This window comes from Miniopterus schreibersii (genome assembly GCF_964146895.1).
Source record: "Miniopterus schreibersii genome assembly, chromosome: 5".
Classification (NCBI taxonomy): domain Eukaryota; kingdom Metazoa; phylum Chordata; class Mammalia; order Chiroptera; family Miniopteridae; genus Miniopterus; species Miniopterus schreibersii.
In genome coordinates, this window is record NC_138106.1 from 60659876 (window position 1) to 60680834 (window position 20959).

General features: G+C 36.7%; 1 protein-coding gene across 2 annotated transcripts in view; it reads left to right on the forward strand.

The window, feature by feature from the left end:
• The window catches only part of CBLB (Cbl proto-oncogene B), a 189668-nt gene that overhangs the window by 152981 nt on the left and 15728 nt on the right, over positions 1-20959 (forward strand). For both annotated transcript variants that reach the window (XM_081138560.1, XM_081138561.1), the window contains exons 13-17: positions 1993-2087; positions 12922-13065; positions 16043-16140; positions 16256-16387; positions 18863-19003. In XM_081138560.1, the coding sequence (XP_080994686.1) occupies positions 1993-2087; positions 12922-13065; positions 16043-16140; positions 16256-16387; positions 18863-19003 (610 nt within the window). The remainder of the gene's footprint in view (positions 1-1992; positions 2088-12921; positions 13066-16042; positions 16141-16255; positions 16388-18862; positions 19004-20959) is intronic.

Below are 20959 nucleotides of genomic sequence, written 5' to 3' on the forward strand. Positions count from 1 at the left end.
GGAGATTGGATTGCAAAAGTCTTACATTGTACTGATCCTGGCAACATGCACAGACTCCAGTTAATAATGACTTTTGCCCTGGCCAGTGTGGCTCAGTTCGCTGACCATCATCCCATGCACCAAGAGCTCATAGGTTCGATTCCTGGGCAGGGCACATGCCCTGGTTGCTGGTTCAATCCCCAGTAGGAGGTGTGCAGAAGGCAGCCAATCAGTGTTTCTCATGTGGATGTTTCCCTCTCTCTTTTTCTCTCTCTTGCCTCCCGCCTCTCTCTCTAAAATAAATAAAAACCTGTTGTTTTTTTCCAAAAAAAAAGAATGACTTTAAATGCTCATTATCAGAATAAGCATTTGTGGTTTGATACATGTATTTGTTAGTTACAAAGCATTTTTTATGTTAAAGGTTTTTAATGAACTTTGCAATGATTAGTATGTACTTAGACATTTCTCTCTCTCTAGCAAAGTTCAAAGAGTGCCTTGTTCTGTTATTTGGTCCATAGTCAGTAGTCTATGATAACATTATTTAAAGATATATTTTGTCATAGCATAACTATAGTACATTGAATCTAATGAGAGCAGATATGTAAAAGGGAAAGTGGAACTATAGTACAGGGCCTAGGTTTTATTTTCATTTTAATTATTATTTTAAAATATATTTTTATTGATTTCAGAGAGAGGAAGGGAGGGGGGAGAGAGAAGCATCAATGAGAGAGAGTCATTTATTGGCTGCCTCCAGCACGCCCCCTACTGGGGATCGAGCCCGCAACCCGGGCATGTGCCCTGACTGGGAAGTGAACTGCTATCTCCTGGATCCTAGGTGGATGCTCAACTGCTGAGCCACTCTGGCTGGGCCAGGGCCTAGTTTTTAGAGTGAAACTTTAATGCTATAAAATTTAGATTGTATAGCTTTGAAATGCAAATACTGATAGATTTCAAATGTATTCCTTAAACATGTTCCCTATTTTAAGGTGACAGAGAAGGATATGTATGGCCTTCTCAATTTTCCATTCTAAAGCTTCACCATCCCTTTAGAAATATGAAGGGGGCAAAAAGAAATCGGTAGTCATCGATTGGATGACCTAGGACTGTTCAAGTTATATTACATTCTTCCTGCACCCACACCCACCTGCACCTTTAAGTATTAAGAGTTTGGGAAAGAGGCCAATGATAAAACACTAAAACTTGCTTAAAGATCTTAAAATATGTTTAGGTTTGTCTTGTGAGTGTCTTTGCAAAGTTTTCTCTCTCTTTTTATGTGACTTTAATTTCAAGTTGTTGGATTAGTAAACAGAAGTTGTCCAGACAATTCCTGTAATATAACTGAGCATCCTGGAAACCAGAATTTCCAAATTCTGAGTAACTAAACAGTGATTGACTGTGGTACCTTAGGAGCAAGGTAACAATTTTTGTGTCGTTTACACACGGAAATCTATGTATAAATTTGCCTGCACTTTGAAAGCCAGAATAGGTCTCTAGTTACCAGTAGTGCTGAAGTTTGAAAGAACAGAGGCATTTCTGATCATACGCATGTAGTGTGTTATCAAGATGTTTACAGATGTTGTTAACCCTGAGAAATATAACTGAGAACACTTACTTGGGGGGAACTGAAAGAAGAATTGCACCAGTGCTGCTGTTTTCTTTACTGAACCCTTACAGAGACTCTACCTTTTCAGTAAAAACTGATCATGTTTGGGGAATTTTACTCTTTATTTACCTACCTCCCTATTGCTGATTTATAGAAATAACAGCATTCCTTCTCCTATGCTTAAGAATCATGTCGTAGTGGATTTCTTTCATATAACTTGGTGCTACTTTGGGGTGGCAATGTGAATTATCACCATGGTGCTATTAACTCTTATGTAAATTACATATTTCACTTGTTTAAATAAACTGAAATTATCTATTCTTTTCAAAATTACACATTTTCTAAAGCTGTTACTGTTTTAAGGCCCTCCAGAAGTTAAGTTCTGCACTAACCGTTCGCTTTCCTTTCAGGTCTTTTCCAACGGCCACCTGGGAAGTGAAGAGTATGATGTCCCCCCTCGGCTCTCCCCCCCTCCGCCAGCTGCCGCCCTCCTCCCTAGCATCAAGTGAGTCGTATTGAATGTGGAGGCCTTTTGCCCGTGCGTAAAGATATCGTCAGTTCTGGTTTGATGTTCTCAGCACAGGACGTGTAGGGTGAATACAAATGCATCACTGGAAATGGTCCAGCTGGGTTTAGAAACTGACGTGCCAGGAATCAGGGACCTTCCTGGTTCCGTGCTGGTAGCCGCGGCATCTTCGAGCCCTAACCTAAGCTGAGATTCCACACACAGCGGGGAGAGAGCTGTCTTCCCTGCATCCAAGAGAGGTAGAGTAGCGCACAGCACAGCAAGCTCTCCCTTCCGTATCGCGCTCTTCCTCCGAGATCCCACATTTTCCCCAGCTACCCAGTTTGACGGCATAAAATGATCTTTGGTTCTTCCAAATTTTATCATTTCCCAGATCCATTCAGCCATTCAGTCCTGGTGTTCTTTTGAAGTTTCTCATATTTAGCTGATCTTCCCTGTTGCCCTAGCTTAACCTCATCGCTGGACAAGCCTTTACCTGATCATACAGTATCTCAGAATCAATATCAATAGATTTTAAAACTAGAAAAATGAGTTAACCCAGGTGTCTCATTTGAAATATGGGAACAACAAGAGGCACAGTGGACAGTTACATATATCTACCCAATCAAACAAGGATAAAACTGAGTCTCCTGATTGCCATTTTCCTACTCTTTATTAAATCAGGCTGCTTGCCTTTTCTCCAATATTTTTTGTACTCACAGCTGATTTTATTTAAATTCTGCTTTCCCGAGATCACTTTCCTATTGAAAACCTAGCATTGTTCTTTCTTTCCTTCTAAATTATTCTATGGTCTTCTGCTAGCAGTAAGATGTACGGAGTTTTACCCACCTAAATATTGTTCAATAATTCCCAGTGCGTGCCTCTAACCTTGTCTTGATCTTTTCCTGGCTTTGTGAGTTTTCACTCTGTTCCCTCCTATGCATGACTTTTTCAGAATCTTATTCTAAAAGCCTGTGTCTCAGGCTCTGTTTCTTTATGAAAGTTCTCGTGACTTCTTCAGGCATGGTACTAGTAAAACCGATTCTCATTCCTCTTCCTACAGTTTATTTTCTTCACATTTAATTATATACTCTGCTCTACTCTTTTCTAATTTTAAAAAGATTATAAGGTTCTGAAGGCAAAAACCTATTTTTGCATTCTCTGATTCGCCCATAACACCTACTGTTTTTGCTGTATAGTGAGTACCGAGAATACCTTGTTGCTTGGTCGATTGACTTTATTATCTGCTAAGATTCTCATTTCTAAGTGAAACTTTGAGAGCATCTGTACTCCTTTCTCTGCTGGTCACTGAACTCCCACTGTACATGAATGCAAAAGAAAGATAAGCTGGATACCAGCGCCCCAAAAGTTTACAATCTACTTTAAAATGAAGTTGACATACATTAAATCACAGGAGAACATTATGCACTAAATTGTACAACTCTTCACTTTTTAGTTTTTATAAAAGCTTTGGGGAGAGGCTGTCACAGATTTTGTAGGTCAAGGATGTTTTATAGAAAGGATGGGTATTCCTGAACCATGAGGGTAGGCACAGCTGGAAAGACGGAGTGCTTGAGAAAAAGCAAGAGTATGAAATTGGACATCTTTCAGGGGACAGTGGAAAAAAGCAAATTGGACCATTCTCCAGTGGCAACTCTTCTTGGAACTGCCAGATATGTAGCAGACATAGAAGCTGGAAGCTTACACACATATTCTGTGTAGTAGGCTGTGAATCAGTAAGAGCATGTGATACTCTAGCCTCAAATGAACTCTGGAGATGTGTATATGTGCTGAATCATCTAAGCTCAGTTACCTTTGAGAATTCAGAGAACACCAGAAAAAGACGTAAATGAAACTTGCTAATTAAAGATTAAGTTTTCACATTTATTTATTAAATTCTTATTTGCGAAGTGGGATAAGAGGAAGAGGTTGCAGTTTGCTCCATTTGTACTTAACAGTAAATACCTGTTTCTTTATAGAGTAAGAACAAAAAATTCGTAGTAAAATGTATTTATTGACTTTTATTAATACTTCAGTTTCTATGTGTGCATAGATATACTTTCTCCCTATTTACTCTTGGTTTTTCCCTCAGAAACAATGCAATTGCTTCACTTGACCAGAGAAATATTTTAGCAATGCATGCTTAACTGCAAATTAGTTTTGTATTTTGCATGCTGCAAATTAACCATAGTTAATATTAATAATACAAATGTTGGCTTTTAATGGCACATTTACCGCTCCAATTTATTTTTTTATTCTTACTATTAGGTAGTAGTTGTTCATTATAGAAAATTTGGAAAGTATATAAAAGAAAGAAAAAAATCAAATACATAAATACAGGTATATACATACCACAAATAATAATGCTCAATTTTAACATTTTGACATTTTTTTCTTTAAGACTTTTTTACATGATTTAGATTATAGGTACAGATAATTTCATGCCCTCCTTTGTCATTAAATATTTAAATAAGCATTTTTCTTAATCTTTCACATACTGTATTTATTGAAACCAGGATAGAATTCCAAAATGAACATTAAAATAAAATCAGACCTGGTCCCATACCTGACTCCAGCATTAAGTACTTGTCTGTCTCTGAACAAGGTAACTTCTCTGGGCCTCACTTTCTCCATTTGCTAAATGAAGGGATCCATTTATTTAAATGATCTCCAAAATCCTTTTGAGCTTCAACCTTTTAGGTTTTATGCAATATTTTTTTAAAGGGTACTCATCTGTACTGTTAATTGTGTATGAAATATTTGGCAGCTTGAATGTTCATTTATAGTTGGTCAGTTGTGTCCCATTGGTGAAGTTAGTATGAACTGGATTACTGTCCTGGTTGTTTTAATTCTTATTTTTTAATGTTTTGTCAACTATGGCCTCATTAGAGTTTATAACCATAGTACAATGAGTAAAGACCCTCAGCTCTGGAGGGTCTTTACTCATAGAACAGAGGTCTTGGCAAAGTGTAACTCACTGAAATAGGGAAGTTGGATGGACGTTCAAGTACCTATTTGCATATTGGACTCTTAGGGCATGTTTCAAAATCAGGCCAAATCAAAACTACAAATTACTACCTAACATAGACTTTTGAAGTTCTCACAAATGTGGAAAGCCCCAATGTTGAATTCAGTAATGCCAAAGCTAGCATTTACCTTTAAATCTATACTGTGTTCTTGTAAATGTTTACTGAGGTGTAATTGTTAAATTATTTGATGCTATTTAGTTGATATGAAGCTGCTCTGTGATGGTGTTTACTTTTTTGTTAAGCTGTGTTTGCAGTTACGTCACTCTTATTATGTAATACATCTTGAGACCTGAAAGAATCTATAATTTATCTTTTAAAAATATTGTCATAAAAACCAAAACTGTACTAGTGTGTATGGATTTACTTATGTTTTCTTAAAAATGTTTTTTCTAAATGGATTCTATTTAATTAACATTGCCATTTACTATAAATATAAAGTTTTTAATAAAAGCTTGAAATATAGGTAATTATTAATTTTGGTTGAGGGGGTAAAAATATTCTATGTGGATTATTTTTACTTTGTAGTGTAATTTTCACTAAATTGTATTTAATCTTGAAATAATTTGATATTTAAAAAATTAAACTAAATATAACCTGAAACAGTGAGGCAAGTGAGACATATTTGAAGAACAGCAAGAAGGGCATGTGGCTGGAGTTGAATAAGATACACAGGAGCTAAATCGCCTGCTGCCTTTAAGGCCATGCTAAGAACTTTGGCTTGGTTAGTTTTAGGACCCATTGGAAGATTTTGATCAACATTATGACATGGTGCCAGTTTGTTTTTGAAGATTTTCACTGGCTGCTCTGTGGAGAATTGTCTTTAGGAAAGCAGAAGTGGGAGCAGGGAGACTAGTGGAGACTTGCCGTCATCTGATGTGCTAGGCCAGTGAGACAGCAGGGCTCTGATGGGCACGATGCTGAGGGAGTCACAGGGTCAGCTTTGGGTTCCATTTGGATTCAGCAATACCTGCTAATAAATTGGATGTCTGTGAGGTATGACACTTACGTAGGTTTTTGGCTAAAAAAACTAGGTGAATGGTTGGTGCCATTTACCAAAGTGAAGATCAGAGAAGGGGCATGTGTAGGCATGGGCAGAGGTGGTAAAATTATGAGATAAAGATCTTTTGAGTTTGGGATGCCTATTACGCAACACATATCCAAACAGAGATGTTGGCTGGCCATACCATCTAAGTTTTAAACTTTATATTGTATTCAGGTAAATATTTCAGTTGTTACTGTCAAGTTGGCTCCAATTCTGGCACCCTTATGAATGAGTGAACAGTCTCATCTTAGGGTTTTAAAGGTAAGAAAGGTAGAGGAAAATGAAGACTGGGAAAGAAAATGCAGTAGTGGTTTGACTTCTGCTGCCCATTAAGTCCTGACATGTGTGCTAAGGTTCGTGGTGTAACAAGTCACCAAATGCCTATGACATGTAAACACCTTGCAGGGAAACATTTCAGTAGTAGTATCTAAAGCTGATAAATTCACTTCTACATGGCCTGTGCCAAATTTAGTAGATTGGTTACATTCTTAGACATATGAATGTAACTCAGTGAGATTTTTAACAATGTAGGGACATATATATTTAAAGTATCACCTTCAAGATAACTATATACCGTTTATCCCTGAAATGTTGGTATTGTAGAAAACATGTTTAGAACATTTCTGTCTAGCAAAACTTTAGTAAACATTATCTGTTATTGGTTATTATGATTTTCTTTTATATACCAAACTGCTGGGGAAAATAAACTAGAAGTGTAGATTTGTGAATGCAGCCTCAACTCCTGCCCCCTTCTAGTGAGAGTCATCTAAGGGGTCCACACCTGGGTGTGTGGTTGTCTGTAAATAGTGGCCAAAATGGTCCATAGAGTGTAAAACTGTAGTTAGACCAATTTGATTGAAATGATGGGCAAATTCATCATAAAAAGTAAAGTTTTTGTTTTATTTTGCTTTATTTTTAACTAGAGCTTAAATAACAGAAAAAGGAAAAAGTACTAAGCCACAGAATCTATTAAAACAAGTATCACACGGTAATTTTTAAAAACTTAAGGGTAATGAGCCTGATGGGCTTTCTTCATCTTGTATATGGTGCACACCAGGCTTCCTTTCTCATGCTTAAAGCCAAAAGAGCAGCAAAGCATTTTCTATTGTTGTTTACCTGAGGATTTCTGTAGGCAATGTGTACTTAGTTTTACATTAATCCAGTTTATGTTCAATAAGAAATTAGTATCACTGAGTTAAATATAATGTGGTAGAAACGTTTTTAATGGAAGGGAAAGCTGTAATTAAGAACCCAATTTTATTAACCTTAGTCAACCATAGGGAATGAACATTGTTGCCTTTTTGTCTTTGAACCAGCTTTCATTCTATTACCTTAAAATCTTTTTAAGACATGCTAAGATGATGCACTATTTTTATTACTTTGCCTTTGGTAGATGGAAAGGCGCACTGTTATCAAGGATAGCAGTCCCCTGTAAATAACAGTTGACATGGTATAGAGGATGGTGTGGAATGGGTCCTTCTTTTCACTTTGTTCATTGTGACAGCGATGGAATTCTTCTTTCGTTGGTGGATCATGTAGAAATGTTTGTGCATTTGGGTATGATTCAGTATTTGAAACTCAGACTTAATTTATAAATCAAAGTGATTATGCAGAAAAAAACTTAAGTTTTGTTTACATCTCCCACAGAACAGCTTGACTGTCCTAACATAGGTTTTCTAGTGTTTTGTGGGTGAATCTCTGGAACCTACTGTTGACATGTTGATAAAAAGAATTGAGGGCTGCAACTATATCATTTTAAACTAGTCTTAAACTAGTAGTGTGTGGAAAGGGTACAAAATAATTATGGGCATTATACTTCTTTTTATTTTAGTATTATAATTTCTAAGTTCAGATAGAATTGTTATCCCCCCCTCTTCTTTTGTAGGAAAATGACATTTGGAGGATGGCTATAATCTGGGTGGGGGAATGCCACTAATTCCACTAATCTTTCCTTTTCTCTGACTAAAAGCTATGATGGGAACTGATTTTAACATTAACCCCAGAAGTCTGACAAATCTGTTACCTGTAATTTATGATCACAAACAACTAGGTAGCCTTAGACAGACACGTGAGCCACTGGATTCTATTTAAAGATGCAATCTAAATTATATTCCTTACAGTGTCCCTCTCTTGTCCCACAGAGGCATATACCTACCATATATTCTCCATCTCTCCATGAACATATTGATCCAATTGATAGAAAATGTGTAGGCTTAGAAGAAAGTAATTTTATTTTCATATTAAGGGCATCTTCACATATTCCTCCACATTCAAGCATTTCTTATGTTTATGTAACATTTCTCTATAGGCTCAAACTAGAATTAAATAAGGTTTTGAAGGCATATTTGTTTGTGAAAGATGTTTATGGGCAATATCTTAAATGAGTTAAAATAAGTTTTAAATTTTAAAATAAACTTCCAGTTGTTAAAGCATAATTTATACACCATAAAACTCACCCTGTTTAATGTACAATTTTGTGAGTTTTAACAAATGCATAGTCATGTAATTGCCACCACAATCAAGATATAGAACTCATCACTCAGTAAACATCCCCATCTTGTGTGAATTTCTCTTCTCACCCAAACTCCTGGACATTACCAATCTGATTTATGTTCACAGAGTTGTTTTTTCCCCAGGAGGTCATATAAGTAGAATCATACAGTATGCAGCCTTTTGAATGTGGCTTCTTTCTCGTGAGGGTGATGCATCTGAGATTTATCCATGCTGTCGGGTGTATCTATAGTTTGTTCATTTTATTGCTCAGAGTAAGTATTTCATGGAAAACACACCTCCACTGAGGAACATTAGGACAGATCCCATTTTTTGGCTATTGCAACTAATGCCACTTTAAATATCATCATGAAGTCTTTAACGTTTGATGTGTATTGGAAAATTAGATTCTCAAGAAAGGTATAAGTTTCCTTGGCATTTATCTTTTTGATTGCTAACACAAGCCCCTAAAGGTGTTAGAAATAATACTGGTCCTGAATAAGTAAATTTAAAAATGTAACATGAAATTTGATTCTCCAATTTAAAAACAAGTCAGTGAAAATGCTTATGATTAAAATATATTATTAAACCTAATAATATACCACATTTACTTTCCTTGATGTCATGAAAGAACCCTCAAAATCAGTACATATATTACATGCCTCACTCTGATATACTGGGGAGATGACTTACATGTGGCTCATGTGCAGTCATTTCACATACAGCTCTATTTGTGTTACCACTTCTCTGGACTGTGATTTCTCCGAGTTAGGTGTTTCCTCTGTTAGGACTGGGATAGCTACAAAAAAAGATAGACTAATATCCATTGAAGGTTCTAAAGATTCTGTTTTAATAAAATATTCTTTAATACCCTCTTTTCAGATATTCTTAAATAAAGAAACTTACATGTTGAAAACAAGCAAAGTAATATATTTAAAATGCTTTTCTAGGTTATGAAAGGATCCTAAAAATGATCGTTCTCTTTCCCTTAACTGCTTGGCCATGTATTTCTCTCTAATAAGCACTCATTAATTTTCCTCTAAAAGCTAGTGGGCTCTCGCCCGGACACATACCATGGCAGGCCTTTGTTGACTCATGGTCTACCCTTAAGTATTTTGCAATTCACGACAGAAATAAAAGTGAGACATAGATGAATATATAAAAAATACAATGTCAGTGGACAAGCATACACTGAATACACACAATAGAAGGGACATGGTTGTGTCATGGGACAATGTCACAGGGATTCATGTAGAGAAAATAAAGCTGGAAGTTTCTACTTTGCTTTTTTTTTTCTTCTGGAAAAGCTGGTGGACTGAGGTATTAAGAATTGTTCAACTGAAACCTATGTAATTTTATTAACCAATGTCACCCCAGTAAATAAAAGAATTGCTCAAATAAAGAACTGGTAGGGTGATGTTTGGAGGATGTTATATAGGTGAAGCCAATGGGATACGTAGAGGGTCACCCCTCAGAGTACACAGGTTGGGCAGAAGAAGGTTCACAGTTATTCGTGTGGAAAATAACACAATAACTAATAAGTAATAATGCAAGCATAAACTCCGTTTCACATACAACTGTAAACCTACTTTCGCCCCACCTGGATGCCTCACAGTAGGAATGCAGCACCTGCGAGCCTTCAGTTTCAAAATGTAAAACTCCCTAAGACCGGCGTTAGGTCAAAGGCGCGCATGACAAATGCATGTCACTCGCTGAGGGCTCAGGTAGCTGGCACACAGCGAGTGACGGTGCAGGTGCGGGGAGGCCGGCTGCGCATTCCCAGTGCCCTGCCCCGGGGACGACGGCCCAGCGCAGGGCGCCCGTGGACGCAGGATGGTCCTGCAGAGCTGGGTGGCGGGTGTGAGCGGTCGATGGCCTGCGGGAGCCTCAGTGCGAACCAGGCGAACGGCACTGCTCATTTTACCCCTCGGGATCCTGAAGATCTCCCGTGAGCCAAAGCACCGACTGCAGGTTTGCCCACGTCCCAAACTTAGATATTTTCTCCGCTGCCAAAAGTGAACGTACATGATAACTAGTGAATATTCTTAAGCTAATTATCCTGCCACGTGTTTAGCTGCAGCTGAAATTGAACCTGCTTCTTGGATGGGTTTGTGAGGGGGGAAAAGAGCCCACGTGCAATGAAACGCACTGTGATGGTCCGCGTGAATTGAGATTTCTCTTTCCGTGTTTCGTATTCAACTTCTTTATCTTACTCATACCTTCCTCTTCCATCACATTTATTATTAAGACTTTATTTTTTTAGAGGAGTTTTAGACTGAGCGCAAAATTGAGGAGAGGGTGCAGGGGTTTCCCGTAGCCCCTCCCTGTCGTGCGCCTGGCCTTCCCGGCTTTGGTTTCCATTCCTCCAGAAATACTCCCTCTGCTGATCTGCAGCAAAGAGGAAGAGTAGGGGCAAGTTACCCGGGTGAGATTCTTTACCACTGAAGGGAACATACAGTCAGACACAGCAGATGTGATTTCAAAGTTATCTGTTGTAGCCTCACCAGGCAGTGCTTGTTTAGAAACTGGAATCTTTGGAAGTCACCTGAAACAGGCAGGTGGTAGAATATCCCTGACGTTGATGCGGTTGGTGCATATTTGGCGAATAGGTCTTTTTCTCTTATACAGTATATATATTTGAATTGCATAGGACCAAGTTTCATTACGAATGAAAGTATATTAGGGCATAGAAAGGGTATGTATTTTTCTCATTTCATTTGCTAATAACACTCGTTCTGGGCCTTGAGTTAGCTAAATTAACATATTCCTGTTTATAAGAGTTTGTGGAAAGGTAGTGTTTGGAATACCTCCTCCGGTCCATGGAGTCATCGCTTTGCAGCCCATTTCCTCACAGGCCTTCATTTAGAATGTTCATTTGCCAAGGTTACACCATGGAAGGGCTCATCCTTAGTTTATTACTAAGGTCATTAGCTTGTGCTCTGGGCACTGACAGTGGACATTGCCACAGCATCACTGTGCTTTCACCCCGTGAACTGTCATTTGAATTCCAAGGTCGCTCAAACAAGAATTCAAAATCGGCACTGAAAAAGTCTCCAAAAATGGGTAAAATACACTTTTGAAAATCTTATAAGAAATGTTTCTTTAATCTCTCAACTTCCTAGAGACTCAGTTATGTTACTGAAATTTGAAAACCTTAAGGTTTTTCAAAATTTCGTCTTGTAATGGGCACAAAGAAAGCCCTTAAAATTGTTTTCATTCTAACTGTGGGAAGATATCAAAATGGAAAAGTGATTTCAGGCTTGCTTGATGGCTGATGTACCAAAGGCCTCATGCTCCCTCTACAGAAGGTGCTTGAAAATTGCAGTCACAAAGATTTTTTTTTTTTTTTTTTTAATTTAATGAAATAGATTTGTCATGAGGTTCATGTTGATTAACTGAAAGCTCTGGCTCCATGTGTATCTCCAATGTCTTGTAAACTGGTTGGTTGTCCTAAAGTTGATAGGTTTGTGCGTTTCTAATTTGGTATTTTTCTCTTGCATCGGCAAGGGTTAAGCTCTAGTAACACCACCTATGAAAAATAGTAGGTTTTTGTTTGCTTGGCTTTGTTTTATTTATTTACTCTCATGGATGCTTGAACATTTCTTTTAATGTTAGGTGTTCGTCTTACTTAGCCAGGGAATGTAAGCCAGAAAAAATAAATGTACTGTACCTCAACAACTTAATCAGTCCTCTCATTATCTACTTCCAATTCTTTCAGTCATTTTTAGTTCTTGTTGTATTTGGGGGGAAAAATTAACAATTAGAATTATGACTTCACAGGAAGAATTGTTTCATTTAATTAAGCTGAATTTTTTTCAACTATAGGTAATATTCAAAAGAGACAGAAAGTTTGACCTTTCTGTAAAAACTTCATTAATATATAAAACCTACCATGCATATATGATTATATATATATATATCTTAACTTACTGGAACAAAATGTTAATATTTTAGTAGTTTTGTTTTGAATAATTTTATGCATTTTCTCTTACAACTCCAAGACCATTTCATTTGACAGGTTTACTAGTTTTTCTTACCATGCCATTTAAAATTTTGAATATAACAATTCTTTTATTTCAACAATGGAGTTTTAACAGAAGATTGCAAATCCTTTCATTTGTACTTAGCTTAAGAACAGCCCTTCTGATGTTACCCTGTAATTGAAAAATGAATACATATGACAGCGTAGCTTCTTTAACTTGAGTATGTCATATTGGACTTGTTCTAAATTACAATGCTTACACTAGACTGGATTTTTTTTCCCCTCTGGTAGGTGTACTGGTCCATTAGCAAATTCTCTTTCAGAGAAAACAAGAGAGCCGGCAGAGGAAGATGACGATGAATATAAGATTCCTTCATCCCATCCTGTTTCCCCGAGTTCACAACCATCTCCTTGTCATAATGTAAAACCTCTTAGGTAAGACTGTGGGCACCTTTTAATCACCTCACATCTGCATCAGCATCATCATTATGGTGTTTGTTTCTAAGCAATTAAATCATATCTGTTTATTAAAAATCCTTGATTTTTTGCTCAAAGCCTCTTCTTTCTATATACTGTTTTCTGAATTACTTTCAGAGAAAACTAAAAGGTACAGATTTTTCAGGAAGTCATTTGACTAAATTAGTTGACTAGTAAGTCTATTGTGACACTTTATTGCCCCTCTCTCGCCCCAAAAACAAATCATACTCTGATAAAACTTTGCTGTAGGTTACCTATAGTGGTGATTAATGCATGAATTTTCAATAAGCTATTTTCAACCCATTTTATCAGTTTAAAGTGCATATCTCATGAAGAAAGATTACGGCTTAGAAACTGAGGTATTTTGCCAACCATCCTTAGAATTTTTCGTCATAATGTAAAAAGGTTACTATAATTTATGATCATTTCCCAACTTGATATGCTACCTCCTTCTAGTCAGATCTTGAAGGAAAAAAACACACTGAAATTGTTTCTCTTAACTGCTTTTTATCAGGTCCTATTTTACTTTTGCTTGAATCAAATAAGAATGTGAGGAATAGTATTTTTTCTTGTCAGTTATTTATTTTACTATAATAGAGACATTCTTGATCTTTGAAATAGCAGTTTCATTGATGTAAGTTATTAAAAATGGGTGTTGTGTATTGAAATATTAGTTTGTCTATAGGTAGAGGGATAATTCTGCATTTATGTAACTGAATTAGTAAGCCATAACATAATATTGTTTATTTTTTAGAAGACTGACATATGTGATGTACTCAATAAGTGAAATCGCAGTTTCAAAACGTACTTTCTAAGCCCCAGTTTTCTTTGTATAATAATATCCCTGGAGCCATGCTGGGAACATAGACTAGGGTTCAGCTGCTGCGGGTGGCCCAGCCTTCTGCCTTCTAGTATCTCTTGATAGACTGAGAGATAGGAGAGCCGTTGAACACTTCAGTCATCTCTGTCATCTTTACTTAGTGTACCATTTCCTTTTGAGGTCAAGTTAATCAACGGAAAGCATTTTATGTGTGTAGTGTTCCCTTTTCAGATGAGAAATCTAAAAATGTTTTAATGCCTTCGAGTATCATACTGAGGTAGAAAATGCAGTGCTTGGAAAAAGAGAACCAAATCTTCATTTTAACTAGAAATCTGTCTTAATGAGTGATCCTGGTTAGAATTATCAACATTCTAGAGATATTAACTGGGATTATTAATATTCTGAAGTCCAGGACTTCATATTTCAAAGCAAGGACCAAAGTATTTCTTGTTAATTGCTGGTGTTTAAGACATTTGCTTCTAAAATAGTATCATTGAGAAGACAAATAACTGAGAGGCAATTTGTTGTATCAGAAGAACCAAATGTCTGCTTGTATTAGAGAAAAAGTTTTTCCATTACATCAAATACAACTTGTTACAATTTTCGGTTCCTTTGACTCTTACAAATGTGAAGTAATGTTTAAAAACTGAAATAAGATGAGCTTTTTCTGTCCACATGGTATCTCATTATTTTTCATTGCTGGAGAAGTGAGGGGTATAATTTTAATACTTTAAATTTTAATTGTCACATCATATTGGATGAGCTATTTGGTGGCAGGCCTCCCAATTCTAGAAAATAAATTTGAATTATGACCACTATTACCATCTTTGTACTGTTATAGAGAAGTAATAAATGTTGATAATCCCTAAACTTAATTGGAGCACATTTTTTATCTAATTTGTTCTTGGAAGCTGATGGATGAAGTATCTTCTTATGTCCTCTACAAAGCACTTTTTAAGCTTAAACAGTTCTTTCTCCTCTGTTCCACCCTCCCCTACCCTTTGGAACATCAGGAGAGGTAAATTGTCAATAAGTGGAAAAAGTTAAACAGTAGATGAATAATTCAGTTCAGTTTCAGTAAAAATCCATCATTACGAAAATTCAGTACATGCTAACTATTTTTAAATGAACCATCTCTGGCCCCTTGAAGAGAGGTGGCCACCAGAGAGAATGGAAATGAATTTCAGATGAAGCACTCTTGAAATAACTATTCAAATATCCACTATCTCCTCATTATGTATGTACTTCTACTTTGCCCCAAGAATTCGGAGTAAACTAGAGAAAAGTAAAATATAAACTCTGCTTTCTATATAGCTCTTTGTGAGAAGTTAATGAGCAGAGTTCATTGTTACACAGCTATGTTCTGAAGACAAAACATGCTCTGTGTTTTCTCTTCCTGGTGCTGTCTTCCCAAACCCCAATTTTATCCATTATGTTCGTAGTAGGATTTCAGCAACAGAAATACTTTTTAGTAAGTATCTTTTATAGACACCTAGATCAAAATATTTGTTGTGTACTCAAGACTTTTGCTAAAGTAATTTTTGTACAGTTGTCAGAAGTGCCAGCGTTTTGTTCATGGCAGCAGAGAAATTATAGACTCTAGGTATCTGAATATGCCTATCAGAATTTTAATGCAATTACTGATCATTTAATAATTCTCCATTTTTGATGGGCTCTAGTGTAGCATAAGGAGAGCTTAAATTACAGAGATAAAAATATTTTATTATCAACATATGAAATCATTGGGACTGTTAACATGTTTTCTGCTTTATTACATTTTTTTTCTTTAAAAAGTTAAAGTATTAGTGAACTCTTTCAAAACATGTTAATTTCAAAGGTGTATTTTGAGTAGCAACAATTTTTGTGATCATTGTAATCTTTGGTTATACTAAAAAAGAGATTTATATGTTTTCAATGGGTTACTTCTGCTTTATAAAAATATTTAAGAGTATCTAAATAATATTACTTGTGCTTTTTCCAAAAAAGCAATTTAATTATATTTATTTTCAAACTTTAGAATATGAGCTGGGTTGCTAGTTCCCATCACCCTCCCAAATGACGTTTGCGTGGAAAGTGATTACCCTTATGACTCTTATCCTCTGATCTCCGCTTTAGGTCTTATGATAACGGTCATTGTATATTGAATGGAACACATGGTACAACTTCAGAGATGAAGAAATTACACATCCCTGAGTTAGGCTTATATGTAAAGGGTATGTATAATAAATATTCTCTCTGTGTTCTGCATCTTAATGGTCAGAATTTAAAGGCAAAATTCCCTGCCAATGTTGAACTGAAAATACATTAAGATTTTGTGTTATCCTCTAGGAGATGTTTTTGATTCAGCCTCTGATCCAGTGCCATTGCCACCTGCCAGGCCTCCAACCCGGGACAATCCAAAGCATGGCTCTTCACTCAACAGGACGCCCTCTGATTATGATCTTCTCATCCCTCCATTAGGTTGAAACCTTTAAAAATTTTTCTAACGAGCCACCCTGCCTCCTCTTTCGCTTTAATATCTGAGTTATCAGAAATCAGAGTTCAATGTAATGCAGACTCACTAGGCTCTGAATCCGTCTGAATTAGAACGGATTCTTCGGGTGATGGTCGCTCTCAAATTCGTGTGACCATTATTCCGTCTAGATGGTTGAAGCAGTGTTGTTAATAGCTGGCCATCAGTCAAGACTTTATCAAGTTGTATCTTCATGTACTAAATGTAGTCTTCAGAAGTCTGTGGGAGCACTGCTCAGGCACTTGTGTTCTCGTAGATTGGAAGTGTTCACATGACTTTATCTTCAGCACACAACTCTTAACGAGTATGTATTGTTAACTTCAGCGTAAAACGACGCAGTCCCACTTGTTACATTATGGAAAATTATACACACACACACACATATAAGATCTGTCTTATAATCATTGCAAAGAATTGCAAAAAGCACATGCAAAGAATCTAAATTTCTTTGTTTCAGATTTTAATACGAAGAAGTAAACTATTGTGTGTTTGGTGTGTGTACTTGTGTGGAGGTACACACAGCTGTGTATGTATGTTAAAGTTGGCTGGCTGAGTTCATTCATTCTAGGTGGGAAGCTGCTCACCCTATTTTTAGAGGAAGACAATTAGAACCTTCACACACACTAAGGCTTCACAGTAACAAGTCACCATAACGTAAAATAATGTATGATGAGGTCCCTTTATAAGCTTCTCTGAATTACTATACTCCAGAAATGTGACATGAACCTTTAGCTTTTTTCCTCAAACACCATCAGCCAGTGTTTCCAGCTATACGACTGCGGTGTCTTCTACTCGCCTTTCTTTCTGTTTTGCACTTGAGGCCCCTCGGTCCTCCCCGTCGTTCACTGCTTTGTTCTCACCTGGGGGACTGCGAGCCTTCTGCCTTCTTCCTGCTACACCCTGATTTTCACCTCTTACCCAGGCCTTCAGGATCTAGATCAGCACTGTCCGGCAGAACTTTCCGTGGTGGTGTAAGGGATCTTTACATTCACATATGTGATCGTGGAACTGAGTTTTAGTTCAATTTATACTAAAGAGCTACATGTGGATGGTGACTACCATATTAGACAATGCAGACAAATGCTCCAGCCTGTCTTTTTAACCCTGCCTTCGTGTATCTCATGCTTTATTCGTACTGTTTGCGCTCTCTAGAAAATACCACCTTCCCATTTGAGAAATATTTTTGAGCCACTGATAGCCCAGACCTTTCTGTTCTTGGTAACACCTTGCTGAATGCTAGTTTCTTTCTCTTCCCTCTTAAAATGAATATATCTATCTGTGGGGCCTTGAATCATTTGTGAACTTTTCTTAGATCTCCTTGTGGAATCTGAGCTCCTTGGGTCAGGGCCTTATGACTTTGATCTTCACATTATCTATGTGCCTAGCATGGTGCCTGATACTTAGAGGCTGAAAAAGGATTTGAATGAGTAAGATAATTTAGCAGATAGCTGAAGGGTGAAGTGATAGCAGAACTACCTCTCCTATACCTTTAGATATCTTGTTAGAAAAATATTTATGATCATTAGAGAAAATATTTTCAGTATTTTTTGAAAAGCAAGCTGGATGAGTGGTAAAACTGTTTTCTTTAAGTATACCTCTATGTTTGTCATTAAATTTAAATACATGTGTGTTTTTATTACTGGAATATGTAGCTGTTTATTTATATACTGTTTCATTCACAAAGTATTTGAGATTGCTTACACTGCAACTTTTATATTTTTTAAGGAATCAATATAAGGAAAATATGAGTAGAATAGTGTATGTGGCAGGGGAAAAATAGACAAAGCATGCTGCGGTGCTCTTTCTGTAGTTACTAAAAACTGGGAAATACGCAAATAATGAGAAATATCTTTGGGATCACAAAAGGTAGTTCTATATTTAACTGTTCCTCTTTAGAGATACTATCCTCCTGTAGGTGCATTTGCTGTATATTTTTACAATGAAATATATGGAGTGTTAGCTTCAATAAATTAAAATCTAGTGGAATAAACTTTGAAAGATAATCTATTCAGTGACATTAAATTTTTTGTGCACAGTGTGATTTTCTAATTAGAGGCTGTTACACAAAGAATTATGTTTTGATGGTGTGACTTACAATTTTTAGTTGAAATTCTAGTGTCTTAATATTATAAAGTTCACAGGTGAATAATAAGCTGTTTCATAACCTGCAGTGCTTTTTAATAGAAAGACCTGGGAGATAGAAAAAGTTTGTATGCACATGTGTGTTTGTGTCTGGCTTGCTGCTCTCCAAACTCCCACAAAATAATTAGTGCCCATTATCAAAATTGGTGAACAGCTGGATAAACACTGCAGGTGAAGTTCTTTATAAGCAGCAAGAGAAAATCAATCATTACTTTGGCCTGATACTGTGTTTTGACCAATGAAAGTTCTGCTCTTGATAACTAACCTTTCTTTAAATGCAGGTGAAGGTGCTTTTGATGCCCTCCCCCCATCCCTCCCACCTCCCCCACCTCCTGCAAGACATAGTCTCATCGAACATTCAAAACCTCCTGGCTCCGGTAGCCGGCCATCCTCAGGACAAGACCTTTTCCTTCTTCCTTCAGGTAGGAGAGAAAAGCCAAGGAAAACTTTTCACTTAATGCAAAAATATTTCTAAGGTCATACTGTCAAACAGCTTTCTCTCTCTCTGGCAGAAAAAAAAACAGGGTGGGGGAAATAGCAGTTGGGTAGGTTTGTTTGTCACTTGATTGGTTCGGTTGCAAAAGGATTACAAAAATGGCAAAAGCAATAAGGAATAATAGAATTTAGAAATGGTGCTGCAGACATCATCCAGTCCAAATATCACCCTTATAGTGCAAAGGCATCCCTGAGAACTAGAAGGGCTCTGTATTGGTCTAATAGTGATGGGGACAACGTTTAGACTTGGTGTCTGATTCTGAGTAATTTTTTCTAGTAACCTTTAAAAATTTTGCTACATATATTTAGGAGCATGATTTTGTTCAAAAACATAATATCTTGGTAAATTACATTGTTATAAATAACACTGATAAGTTTTTCTGAAATATCTTCATTTTATTGTTTTGTTACTATTTTTAAGTAAAATGTAAAGAAAAATCAGATCATTAGTAACAGTATTGAAAAGTATTCACGGGGATTTGTTGACTGTGACCTTTATAAAGCATTATCATGTTGTGGCTGCCAAGGAAGCTCATGCTGTTTGAAGATTGCACCCTCACAGAGTTCAGATCCAAGGAGTGAGGTGAGGTCCTTCCCAGTGCTCAGAGGCCTGGAGACCACTGTGTTCAGGTGTTGAAAGATTGAGTGAGGGGCTAAAGCAGTGCTTCTGAAATTGTGGTCTTCAGCCCAGCAGCGTCAGTATCACCTGGGGACATCTTTAAAATGCAGATTCATAGGATCCACCCAGGATTTACTAAATCTGGGAGTAAGACCCAGCAATTTGTTTTCATAAGCCTCCCTCATGGTCTGATGCATGCTCAATTTTAAGAATCACTGGGTGGGGATATTCCTAGAAGTGTGCAGCCAGTATAGTAAAGGGAATTCAAACCACACCATGTAAACTACAATAAGTTAAAGGAGCTGAGGATGTTTGTCCAAGAAAAGAGAAGACCTTGGATATTTATTTATTAGAGTTGTCTTCGATTATAGTATTGGTGAAAGAAGGATTAGAGTCCTTCCAGGTCTTCTGCTCATTTTTAAATATGATTTCTTTTTTTGGTGTTAAGTTATATGAGTTCCTTATATTTGTATATCGTACGTGAATATATATTGCTATTCAGTAAGTTGTCTTTTCATTAGCTTGATGGTTTCCTTCCCTGTGCAGAAACTTATCAGTTTGCTGTAGTCCCATTTGTTTAATTTTCTTTTGTTTCCCTTGCCTGAGGAGACATATTCAAAAAATTATTGCTAAGATCAATGTTATAGAGTTTGCTTATGTTTTCTTCTAGTTTATGGTTTTAGGTCTTACATTTAAGGCTTTAATCCATTTAAAGTTTTTTCTTATATGTGGTGTAAGAAAGTGGTCTAGTTTCATTTGTTTGCATGTATCTGTCCAGTTTTCCCAACACCGTTTATTGAATAGACTGTGTTTACCCCATTCTATGTACTTGCCTCCTTTGTCATAGGTTAACTGACCATAAAGGCATGGATTTATTTCTGGGCTCTTTATTCTGTTCAATTGATCTATGTCTGTTTTTATGCCAGTGCCATGCTGTTTTGATTATATAGCCTTGTAGTACATATAGATTGATATCAGGTAGCATAATACCCCCAACTTTGTTCTCTTAAGATTCCTTTAGCTATTCAGGGTCTTCTGTGGTTCCATATAAATTTTAAGGTTATGTCTTCTAGCTCTGTGAAAAATGTTATTGGTATTATCATGGCAATTGCACTGAATCTATAGATTGCTTTGGGTAGTATGGGCATTTGAATGATGTTCATTCTTCCTATCCATGAACATAGTATATGCTTCCATCTATTCATGTTTTCAGTTTTGTTCTTCAGTGCCTTATAGTTTTCAGAGAACCGGTATTTTACCTACT